This window comes from Kryptolebias marmoratus, linkage group LG5 (assembly GCF_001649575.2).
Source record: "Kryptolebias marmoratus isolate JLee-2015 linkage group LG5, ASM164957v2, whole genome shotgun sequence".
In the NCBI taxonomy this organism is placed as follows: domain Eukaryota; kingdom Metazoa; phylum Chordata; class Actinopteri; order Cyprinodontiformes; family Rivulidae; genus Kryptolebias; species Kryptolebias marmoratus.
The window spans coordinates 16,349,619-16,361,986 of NC_051434.1; the positions used below are offsets into that span (position 1 = coordinate 16,349,619).

Genomic DNA, 12,368 nt, shown 5'->3' on the forward strand with positions numbered 1-12,368 from the left:
TTGGTGATTTTTGGAGCCTTGTCTCAGCACTTTTTAATTTTTATTTTGTTTTATTTTATTTTTTTTCTCTGTACCTCATGAGCCTTTATGTATGAAGAGTAAGTCAAAAAATGAATAAATTCAATGGTTTGCCATCTTGATTTGTCTCGTCTCTTTGTGGAAGTTCCGAGCAGGGTTAAAAAGAGCGAGTTGAAATAAAAATAAAAAATAAAAAAAGACTGAGATTAAAGGAAAGTGCGTTACCTTATACATGATTCGGCTGTTAGAAGCCATTTGCATTAATGGGATCATTTCCCTCCATCCATTATTGTTGCTTTGCAGTCTCCATGGTTACCAAGCCTGGCATCTTTTACCATGGCAACAAGCATCTTAAGACCTCCGCTGAAGAGCTCTTGACAGTTTCCATAGCAACCGTGCCTAAACGTGCCGAAAAATGTCACCGTAAAGCATTTTTTTATGAGCACGTGACCACAAGCTGATGCGTAGAAATGCGTCATAATGTCAAAGAAATCACTAGGAACGCAGCCTTCTTCTCATAACAGTTTAATTATTTCATTATTACCTGTGTGTTCAGCCTCGGACAGAAACCTGTTTACTGAGGGGCAAAATTGTGGGAACCAAGTCGATAAAATTCACATCAGCAAGCCAGAAACATCAAAATGAATCCAGACAATAAAGAAAGAATTGTCATATAGAGGCAATTACAGGCGCTCTGTCAATCAATCACCGACGCTACAATAATGTCCGCCCCGTTGCCTGGCAACAGAGCCCGCCTTTTCTCTAAGAGCGCATGCGCGGTGTATCAGCTGGGGCTAGCCGAGCGGGCAGCATCATGGCGGCGTCCATCGTCGGTATGCAGGGTGTTCTGCGGAGAGCTATGGTCCCGTCTTTGGTGGTGATTTTGGGAGCTACCGGCACCGGGAAGTCCAAGCTGGCGATTGAGCTCGGAAAACGGCTTCAGGGGGAAATAATCAGCGCTGACTCGATGCAGGTAGGTGGAATACTGCTCCGGAGAATTAAAGGTTGAAGCTGTCGAAGACTCTCGGGTTGGCCGGGTGATTTCTGTTCAAACAATTAAATACAGAGTAAGTCAGGGGAAGAAATGCAAGTTATGAGTGCAGAAAAGCTGAATATCGTCGAAGTTGGTGTTGCCTAAACTGAGACTTTACTTTTATGATTTTTAAACATGTTCCTGCCAGCGTTAGCAAAACGATCTTCCGAAATGTAAAAATTAACGCCACGTTTACGTCTGACCCTCGCTGTATGTAAGCAGATAGAAGAGGTAACAATCTGTATCCAACACAAAAACATGTCTAAGGCGTGAGAAATAATTAATCTGTCAGGCCTGGGTTAGACACGAGCTAAAACAAACAAGTGGACAGATCTGGTGTTTATTTATCCTGCTGGATTAGCAAGATGTCCAGTTATGTGCTTTTAGTTTAAAATTAGCATGAAACTAGAGAAATTGTATTTTTAGTGAAAATTCTATGTCAATACCAGGTGCTGAATAACTTTGCTGTAATTTAAGAAGCTGAAACTGCGTTGTTAAAGCTAAAAGACAGAACACCGGCAAAAGGCAAAAGGACACAGGACACCAGCTAAAGGCTAAAAAACAAAAGACACTAGCTAAAGGCTGAAAGACACAGGGCACTAGCTAAAGGCTGAAAGACACAGGGCACTAGCTAAAGGCTGAAAGACACAGGGCACTAGCTAAAGGCTTAAAGACACATGACAATAGCTAAAGCCTAATGGACACATGACAATAGCTTAAGGCTGAAAGACACAGGACACTAGCTAAAGGCAAAAGGACACAAGACACTAACTAAAGGCTAAAAAACACAAGACACTAGCTAAAGCCTAATGGACACAGGTTACTAGCTAAAGGCTGAAAGACACAGGACACTAGCTAAAGGCTGAAGACAGAGGACACTAGCTAAAGGCTGAAGACAGAGGACACTAGTTGAAGACAGAACGTTATTTAAAAGCTAAAAAGAGCAAAATGTGTGTCAAAAGTTTCAAAAGGCTGGGTAAAAGCTGAAAGTAGCAAAGCAAAATAAATTTCTAAGAGATCAATGTTTGGGAAAAAAAACTAATGACAGTTAAAGTTCTTAATGTATTTCTGTGGAAAAATTTTGAAAATGAATTTAAATATATTTAAGTATAAAGGGTACAAAAGCCTTTAATAATTTGATGCATGAATGGCTAAAATAGCACAAAGGATTCAGAAATAGTTTCATTTTAAGAAACACAGAAGAACGAAAAACAGGAAATCAGTAAAGTGAACGCTGACTCATCATATATTCCACCATACTGAAAATACCTCTAATTTAGGTTATTTACCCTCAATAACTCAAGTTTTTTTTAAACCCAGTGCTTGGAAATGAATGTATGTCACCAGCCAACAGTGACTGGTTGTGAATTGTTTAATAATTTGATGGATTACGTGAGTTTGTCTGGGCTCGTGTCTTGAGAACCTCAGTAAATGAAAATCTGGTATTTTCTACCCTTCACTTCTTTTAAGTCTCCTTTTTTCCCCCATTGTGATGCTTCCAATTAACCTCATAGCCGAACGCCTTTCGAAGCTGGAGTGCACACGCCACTTAAAGAGGTAGTTCAGATCTTTTGAAGTGGGGGTTCTGCGGAAAGGTTAGGAACAATTGATATATCCCGCCTGTTGTAGACGGCTCTTTGAATGACCTCAGTTTGGAGAAATGGAGTTTACTTGTGGCTGATTTGAGAAGCTGAGCGGAGTCGGGTCCAGACAGAGCGGATCACTGCCATCTCAAAAAATCTCATCAAGGTTTATGTGAATGCTTTTTTTTTAATATAACGAGGTTACGAGGTTATTTACAGTGAAATCTATAGTTTTCTTTTGCAAATACAAACTAATCCTCCAGTGCAGCATGGGGTATTACTGGCAGAAAGATGATATTTCTGCAATAATAAGTGTGTGATTTGAAGCCGGCATCAGTATAGAGATTTATAAAACGGCATGTATGAACGTTTTGAGGCTGTCATTTTAAAATGGCAGCGAATCCCACTTGGACTAACTGTTAGCCCGGTTAATCCGGTCAACATTAAACTCTGTTTCACCAAACTGAGGTTGTTCAAAAGCTACCTACAAACAATTAAGATATTGATTGTTCTTAACCTTTCCTTAAAGCCCCACTTCAAAAGATTTGAACTCTTTATTTAAACACTTTCAAGACAAAAACTCTCTTTTTTTGTTTGTTTTTAGTAATAAACTTAATGGTAAAGTCATACAATCGGAGCAGACGATTCAACCTCTTAAGGGGGTTTTATTTAACGTTTCTGGTTAATAATGAAGCTAAAAATGAAGTTTTAACCAACTGGTTGGAGTTTTACGGGAAGCAGGCGTGTTCTGGAAGAGATGTTTTGAACAGAACTACCGATTGCAATGAATTAATTGAGAGAAGAATTAGAAATAAGCAGAAGTTGGACGACCTGCACGGCCACCCACTTTGGTAAATGTCCCTGTCCTCATCCACTCCTCGGCCGTCCTAATCGCAGACGTGTTTCTCTCCTCCGTTACTTTTGGTTCACATTTGTAAAACGTGCTCCATTAGGGAGAAGGCAGCGGCAAACAAAATAATCTCAAAATATTTTATGCCTGCAGTTTTCTGGCCCGCTCGAACAAAACGGTCATCTTTGCACCATACAATTATTCTCCCACATGGAGAGCTCTGCAGCGAGATGTCACTCTGACCTGTCTTCTTCTTTGCTTCCTACTGTTTATTCAGAGAGGTGAAATGCTATTTTGAAACTCATTACTTGTTTCCCTGCTTGGGATCGCTCAAGCCTTTTGGCACATGGATATTTATTTTAGTGTAAATCTGGCACTTAGCTGCAAAAACAAGTAAACCTTTCTCACCGCAAAAAAACCCAAAAAACATGAGAGGTGATCAATGGAACTTGTATTGTAAAGGTTTTAAAAATGATGATAAAGCAAACTGTCACACGGACCGGATTATATCGAATAGACCAACGTTGCCAAAGTAACAACCAGCTGTTGCTAGGTTACAGAACCCACCTGTGATGTCTGTCTGTGCCACCTGAGGATGAGCGGGGATGGCGGCTGGTCATCACGGATGCAGCCTGATGCCACCTTGGACTCGTCGTGCAGCGTTGAAGAAGAGGATGGAGTTTGTGGTCAACTCAAGGGCTAAAAGCCCAGATCATTAACCCTCCACCGCTGTGCTGGACAGTTGGTGTGAGGTGTTTTCAGGCTGCCTTTGGTTCATGTTTGTGAAACCAAACACCTACACTTGAGCTAAGCAGTAAGTAGCTACCTGGCAGAGTTACAGTCTAGTCTTTTAACTGGTTGTGTGAGGGTGTGTGTGAGTGTGTGTCTGTACAGTTAGCAAAATATCCCACCAACCACTGAGCAGACTTTAATGACGTTCAGAAAGTAATTACTGGATGTACATCCACAACTTATTAACTTTTGGAGTCAAACCCCGTTCAAGATGGCCGCCACAGCCAGGCCGTACCTCAGTGAGTTTTACAGTTACTGAGCTGAAGATTTGGTCTTAGTAGTTGAGAGTCATCCCCAACACACAATCCAAGTGTGAACAGATTCTGTGAAAACGCGAGAGATGTTGGCATAAAACGATTATTTTTAAGGTTGAACCAAGATGGCTTTAGGTCCATCATTTTCCGAACATAAGTCTGAAAGTCTGGCATGTAAGGCGATGGGTGATGTGCATTCTTTCAAGGAACGCCACACCTTTTAAATTTTTTTTTTTATTTATTAGCTTATTATTGGAGCAGATCTACAAATTTGGGTTCCTATAAATCATGCAGAGCCCTCCAAAAGGACAAACAGTCCTCTTTTAAGATCTCGACTATGTCAGAAAAACACCCGAAGCACTAATGAATGTGTGTAAAGATGCCAAACGTGACGTATGTGAAATAGATATTATAGTAATTTGTACTGAAGTATAAAAATTACGACAGCGGTGGAAGAGATACAGTATCTTGTGTCTGCAGTTAACTGGAGGTTAGTCATGGATGATGAGTCATTGCTGTTTTTATTTCTAATCAGTAGGATTTGTCCTAGCTTGTATTCACGTTGAAAATTTAGAGGTTTTTTAGTTGGTTTAATTGGGTCAGGCGGGCCGTGGTTACAGTAAGTCTCAAGGAAATGAGCGTAAGCCATCTGTGGTGATGGATGTGTGGCTCCTTCTGTGTGCGTGCGTGTCTGTGTTTATTTGTCAAAGCGGCGACACTGGGAAAAACTCTCATGCCCGTCTCATTCGATTTCCTCTCTCTCTCTCCCAGCCCCGTTCTCAGGCTCTGTTGCCACAGCAACCAGAGGGCACGCTCACAAAAGGAAAGGTTGGGGTACCGGTTTGCGTTCGGGTCATCAGAGCACCGAGCGCGCACATGAAACAATTCCAGATCCCAGCTCCTCGCACCTGCCGGCGTCCAGCTGTGATTTCCCACGAGCGCGCGGCACTCGCTAACAAATCGCATCCTTCATCGCATTTGTCCTGCCTCAGCACCACCTTCCCCTCCCCTCCCCTCCCCGCCCTCTCCATGCACGCATCGTCCTTGAGCGTCGGGGAGCGCCTCCTTCCGCAGTCACCTGGTGATGGGTAAAACTGGGTTACACTAATAACGTTTTCAGCCCAGAATATCTCTCCGGCGCACATCGGGCTCTGGTGGCGAGGAACAGTGGCCTAGTTACAGCGCGCGGCAGCCACGGCAGCCACGGCAGCCACGGCCGCCACCGTCCCCCGGCTCGTCGCTGCCCTCCCCGTTTGCGGCGGTGTCAGAAAGCGGGAGAGACGCGGCGTTGCTGGAAAAGGAGGCTGGCTTGTGTGAGAATGGGGGCTGTGTGTAGGCTCGAGCTGGACTGTGTTGTCTTTGGGATAGGAAACAGTCTGGTCTTGTTTAGGAGAAAGCAACATTATGCTGAGCTGGTGCATATTCAGCGCCGTGCTACGCCGGCCCAGCCGCTGATACTGAATGGGTACGCTGTAGCCACTGGGAAGTGTCTATTGTCCCAAGGAGAATTGGTTCCCACACTCCCGAACGCTGCCATTGTGTTATTTTCACCTCCTTCTGCCCTTGGCCCATGGCCCCGGCTCACAGTTCATTGGACATGCAGGGGGATATTATTCACTCGTTAAATGAACATGCTATCTATGGCACACACACAAGCGCCTTGGTGTACTGTCAATGAATGGGACACTGCCAGATAGCGTGAGCCCTTGGATCCCAATTTGGGATCCCAATTTGGGATCCAAGGACCAGCAGCGGTCCTCCGGCGAAGGAGCTCGAATAGGAGTGACCGATTTAAGCCTGTTCTCGTCGCCTCACCTGTGTGTGAAATGTTCTCGCGAGGCATTTTCAGGTCTGGAAAGTCTACGATTTTTAAGGCCGACTTGATGCAGACAATCAGATTTATTTTTTGTTTTTTTCTTTAAAGAAAGGCAGAACTAGTTTTGTAGTCGAAACTTCGAGTCAGCTCCTTTAAGTCTGAGGCCATAGGGTTTCAAAGTGGAATGTTCCGTCCGGGTTGGGGGTGAGTCTTTGTGTCAAGTATGTGAGCATGTGAGAGTCTTATTCATGAGGAGAGGACGGTCTGGGTTTCCCTCCTGGACACGTTACCTCTGTGACCACACCTCTGATAAGAGAAATGAAATGGGTGAATGGTTTGTCGTACAGAACTGAATTTAATTGGACTAAATGCCTCTTTCGCATTTTAGCAATAAACGTCTCCATTTTGTCCATATACACTGATCTAAATGTCCTCTTTCAGTACACGTTGTTTGATCTGGCTGTTTTTAAATTTGACACTTTTAAGCTTAAAATGTACCAACTTGTTCCTTTAAAGACCCACATTAATGTTGGACTGAGCATCATTTCTTGGCGGATATATAAATCGGATATTTAGGCAGTTTGTTGTGAATCGGTGTTAAACCGCTGATGGTCTCCAAGCATGGTTTTTCTCTTGGTTCGAATAATTTCTGACAATCTTAGAGCTCGTCTAGGAATGAGATGTTTTTGGTTTTGGTGGGTTTTATCGGAAATGCGAGCGACTTCTAATGATTGAGCAAATCCAAAACGTCTTCGGAAAGTGGAGAAACGTAAGCAGGACGCCGGACCGAGACTCCCGAGGAGGTGCAGCAGGCAGGGCTTCGCTAATCACCTCAGGCAAGAGGCTGATTCTCACAGCGTCGCTGCTGTTTGTAATGAGAAACGGCTGACATGAGCGGTGACAGTAAGGAGGTTCGGCGAGTGATTCATGTGCGCCGCGCTCCGGCCGAAACATTAAACCGGCGCAGCTTGAAGCGCTGGCAGTCATTAAGCGAGCTGCCCGTTTCGCCGCGCCACGTTAGATGTAGTTTGGAGTCTTCCGCTTGGAAGTTCTAATTGGTTTTGTACATGTCAATAAACAAAAAAAAGAAATGGAGTGTTACTTCATACCTTTTTGTCCGGCTAAGTCCTGAATAATTTACTTTCCTGGCAACACATGAATGCATCAGAATAAAAAAGGTTTTAGTCTAGTTTAACTTAAATCAACTTTGGAGACGCCCTCGACAAGTTTGACTTTTCCGAGGGAGAAGTTGCCGGACAAATTATTTTCACTATGTTCAGACTCGAGAGATGGGCCTCTGTAAGTCAGGCGAGGAGGTTGAGAAGGCCGCGATCGATCAGTCACCTCGGCTTGAACGTCTCTGACATCCAGAATGCATCTGGTTGTGCATTTTGAAGCTTCTTAAGGTCGTCTGAGGTGTAGGGACTTGACATGACAACCAAATAGCTCACAATATAACAGTAGGTTTCCATGAAAAGATCTGGATCCCCAACTCCAACCAACCATTGTTTTGTATAGATCTACATGTCCTACCAAAAATCTTATTTTTTTCTGTGTAATAACGTCTTTTCTTTTCTACGCAATCTGTACATTTTGACTAGATTGACGATCTTATCTTTTTTTTTTTATGGTCAAAGACAAAACATATGCAGTTTGCAAAAAGTAATCAAACATAGAAAGGGTGGAAAATTACCTTTTAAAGTCATGTTCGTCTTATTGGGCCGGTAACCCTGAAAATATCCATCTATTAACAGTTTCACTGGTCCTTCCCATCAAGCATTTTGGATTAAGGAAAGTTAAAACAGATCAAACCTTTTCAATTACTTCAGAATTTGTATGAAATGCACACACTATTAAGTAGTAGAAAGTCTTAGTAGTGTGTAATTCACACAAATTCTAGTTAATAAATTTTAAAAAATGGGTGTTTTATGTGAACAGTTTTGATTGCCGATTTGGCAGATCTTTGACTTTAGTTTCAGCAGCATATATCCTTTTCATTCTAAGTTTTTTTTTTTTTTTTTTGTTCACTGGAGGGAGTTCCCTTCATGTCACAAAGTCCCACATCCATTAGGACGCCGCGTTAAACGAAATCAAAGTTGCAACGTGGGGCCGGATAACAACGAAAACAAAGGCAACCCCGATCGAATGCACCTGCGCACTTTCGTGCACCGCCCTTCTTGTACGGAAGAGCCACCTTGCAAATGGCCGCCTCCGTGTAGCGTAGGCGGCTGTTCAAGTCGACATTGACACCGTTGCACAATCACTGGACGTCGCATTCAAAACGCTCATTATTGCGTAAGAGACACTTGCAGTTGTGCAACGAAAATTGGCGTTTGATGACGAATGTCGCAACACCAGTTGGCTGGTCAGTCGGTTAGCAAATCTTTTACTTCCTGATGGCAAAGAAAACTGCAACTGGCTGTAATTTCCACGCTTGATTGCTTTTATCACTGAGTTTACCTCCCAAATGGTAGCGAGTTAAGTTTTTAATCCGGTTAACTGGAAAGTTTATTATTTTTTTATTTATGTTGTTGCTTTTCTTATCATTGCTTCGGATTTAGCTTTGCTAATGAATGAGAACCTGGGAGGTGTCGACGCACAAAAAAACCCAAACAATTCTTGTTTTACAAGTGAAACAAGTGGTTGGTGGCTGAAGGGGTGAGAAGTCAGGAGGGGAGATGATACTGAAGGACCATCAGATGCACCCGGCGGCGGGGGGGCAATTTAACAGGTCATGCACATGCATGCGCCATTACCTCGGCTTGTGTTGTGCTTGGATGCGTTGGTGGCCGGTGACCTTTCGCTTTCTGCGCGACTGGAAAGAAAGGTGCCGCCGTTTTGACTCGGAGACAACACAGGCGCTGAGGAGGAGGAGGAGGATGCGTCGGGCTTACTCGTTTTTCTGCTGAATGTGGAGAAGAGGCCCCGAACAGCGGGAAAGCTGTCAAGTGTCATCTCGGCACCTACAGTCCCATAAAAGGAGAGCTTAAAGAGGGGGAGATTTTCACTGCGGGCTGTAAATTTGGAGCGCGATGATCGTGTTGCTGCGAGAGGCGCCGCGGCCGTTTTACACACGTCTATATGAACACCAGCTGCTTATCGTTGTATGAAATCCACCTTACTCTAAACAACCGCACAGCTATGTGTTTGATATCTCACAGCCATCCCCTCCTCCTGTCTTCCTCATTGTGCATGTTTATCTCTCTCCCCTCCCACTGTCTCTGTCTGGCATCGCTATGACCTGTCTGGGCTTTGACGTGTTTGTTTGTGTAGTAGCTCCTGCAATCCTGCCTCCCACATCCAATATAAGATGCATCTTCTGAAGTCATCTGAGATGTCGAGGAGCGTTTCCAAAAATCCAAAAAGAAAAAACACAAGAGACGAACTCTTTTATTTTTGGGTGTGTGCGAGAATTGGATTCTTCGGGGCGTGGCGATTCGGTCACCACTACAGTAAAGTGGCGAGGGGGGGGGAGGAGGAAGGAGGATAGCAGGAATGGAGGTGGAAGAGGAGGAAGAGAGGGAGTGGGGTGGGGGTGGTGGTGATGGGGATACGGCATGAATGATTTATTAGTCTGGCATTACTGGGCCATTCCCCGCAGAGAGACAGAGAGGCGGAAGTTGGAGGGATAGATTGTTGAAGGATGGTGCCTCGGAGGGAAGAATAGAAAGAGTAAAAAAAAAAGAAAAGAAAATAGGCGTTTATTTGTAAGTGCAAGCCAGGAAGAGACGGAGACAGAAGGATTAAAAACGGAGAGCTCAGGGAGGAACGCAGCAACCAGCACTGATGACAAGTGACATTTGGTTCAAAGCGTTCAGTCATTTTTTTTGCAAGTGTAAAGAAATTATTTGTCTCTAAATGTGCTGTCATTTCAAAAAAAAAAAAAAAAGAAATTATAATTTAGACCAGCACGTCAACTAAAATTCAATTTGTCACACGCATTATGGTCAATTCAAGTCATTTATTACTGAACAAATAAGGTTACGCTGATATGGTTTGTTTTTTGTTTTTTTTAAATAAACTATCGAAGAGCTTGTTGTGTAAAGAGTGCTGGTTTGATACCGGTGTTCCTCCAAACTGAAAACAATTCACTCTCTCTAAAACCAACCATTGTTTCTCCGATTTTTCACGAATTTTCAGACAGTTTGAGGAATCTGACTCTGAGATGATGTGCTTCTCCGCTTCAGCCTCATAACTCTGAACCTGTCTTTAGGATGAGTGGATTTGCTCTCATAGGTGAATCGGATCTGTTTGAACTTCAATAAATTCAGCTGAAATTGTCATCCGTGTTCAAGAAACCTAAACGCGATGACTGTCGGACAGAGAAGTTCCAACGGGCTGAACGTATCATAGCCTCTAATTTTCCTTCTGATTTGTCTTTACTTTAACTCTTTTTGTCAGAGAAACTTGACTCTACGGTGACATCCTTTACAGGTTGTTAGAAGGCCTGAGTTTGTTATAAATGCACCTTTTTAAAGACTGGGTTTGAAGTCATTGTTGCATTCTGCTCCCTTCACACTGGATGATGAGCCCACTACACCAGTGGTGTCCGATCCTGGTCCCGGCAGGCCACCATCCTGCATGTTTCAGTTGTTTCTCTGCTCTTCAGCAGGTCTTCAAGTTCTGCAGGAGCCTGTTAATCACTCAGTCTTTCAAATCAGGTGTCAAAGCAGAGAAACACCTAAAACCTGCAGGATAGAGGCCCTCCAGGACCGGGATTGGACACCACTGCGCTACACTCTCCACAACCTACACGACCTATTAGACGGTGTTTGGAAGGTGGCAACTTGGTGCGAAGACTGTGTTTAAATGTGAACATTCCCCTGTTAACGTTAAATGTTGAATGGGGAAAAGGCTAAGTGTTTACGCGGATTTAACCGTTTACGGGTAGTTTCCATGCCCGGTCAGTAGCTGGGGCTGTGAGTTCTGTTAACAGACACTTCGGTCTCTTCAGCGTGGAAGCTGCTCCATCCAAAATGGTGGATAACTGAACATTTGTTTGGTGCGACAGCGAGGTTGGGTTGCTGCTCATGTTGAAAAGGGTGAGAAGCACAAACGGCACTCTGCTGTCCGCCATTATCACTGTCGTTCGTCTCTTCACAGAAGCTCCCAAACAAAAAAATTGTCGTCTAAAGTGCGTGCGTGCGATTTCACACGTATGCCTGACATCTCCAAAAACTTCCTCTCTGAGATCTGCGCTAAAAAGTTTTGGTGTCAGAGAATTCAATCGTTATTGTGTACACAAACGGCCGAATCGCAGCAAAAATGTTCAGATTTTAGCTAAATCGCTGTCATGTACTGTTCAAATATCCTTTTACCTCTTTTTACATTTTTAGCATCCCTGACATTCTTACCTTGCTCTATGCGTCCACCCTGACACAGCGTCAGGATGTGGCTATGTGCAAGAAGATCACGCCATGACAGCATGACGCTACCGCCATGGTAGGCTGTTTCCATGAGTTTGTTGTCATCCGGTGTAAAGATGCTAATATAGATCTAATAGAGATGCTTTTATTAGCACCTGTCTCACTTTTTTCTGCTCGTGATGCAGTCAAACTTTGATCATTGGCTAAAACTGTTAATAAAAGAGAGAAAATTAAATATATTTGTATAAATATGTTAAAAAAAAAACTCCAAAAAACAAAGTTTGGAAAGTTGGCATTTTAAACCGTCTCGCCACCTAGTGGCCTGGCATGGGCGTTTCAGGATTTTTCGTTAAAAACTGTGGATGGAAAAACAATTTGTTTGGAAATGTATCCGGAGTAGCGTAGATGAGAACCTGAGTGAGCACCTTACCATCAACCAGAACTAGTCAACTTGCCACATTTCTGATTTTAATTTTGGAAAAACATCTTTAGAATTAATTTTTTTCCAGATAAATAAAATTTTATATTTGGACCAACACTTATGTGACGGTTCAGTTTAATTTCTTGTCTGTTTTTGCCCCTTTTGGGGCTCTTATTTGTACGTCTGAATAAGTGTTTGTTCTGCCTTTCTCTCCCCCCCACCCCCCCCACCCCCA

General features: G+C 43.4%; 1 protein-coding gene across 1 annotated transcript in view; it reads left to right on the top strand.

The window, feature by feature from the left end:
• Positions 1-794: 794 nt before the first annotated feature.
• Positions 795-12,368, top strand: part of trit1 (tRNA isopentenyltransferase 1) — a 41,640-nt gene continuing 30,066 nt past the window's right edge. Inside the window, exon 1 of the mRNA XM_017420945.3 lies at positions 795-991. Within this exon, the coding sequence (XP_017276434.1) occupies positions 833-991 (159 nt within the window). The 5' untranslated portion in view covers positions 795-832. The remainder of the gene's footprint in view (positions 992-12,368) is intronic.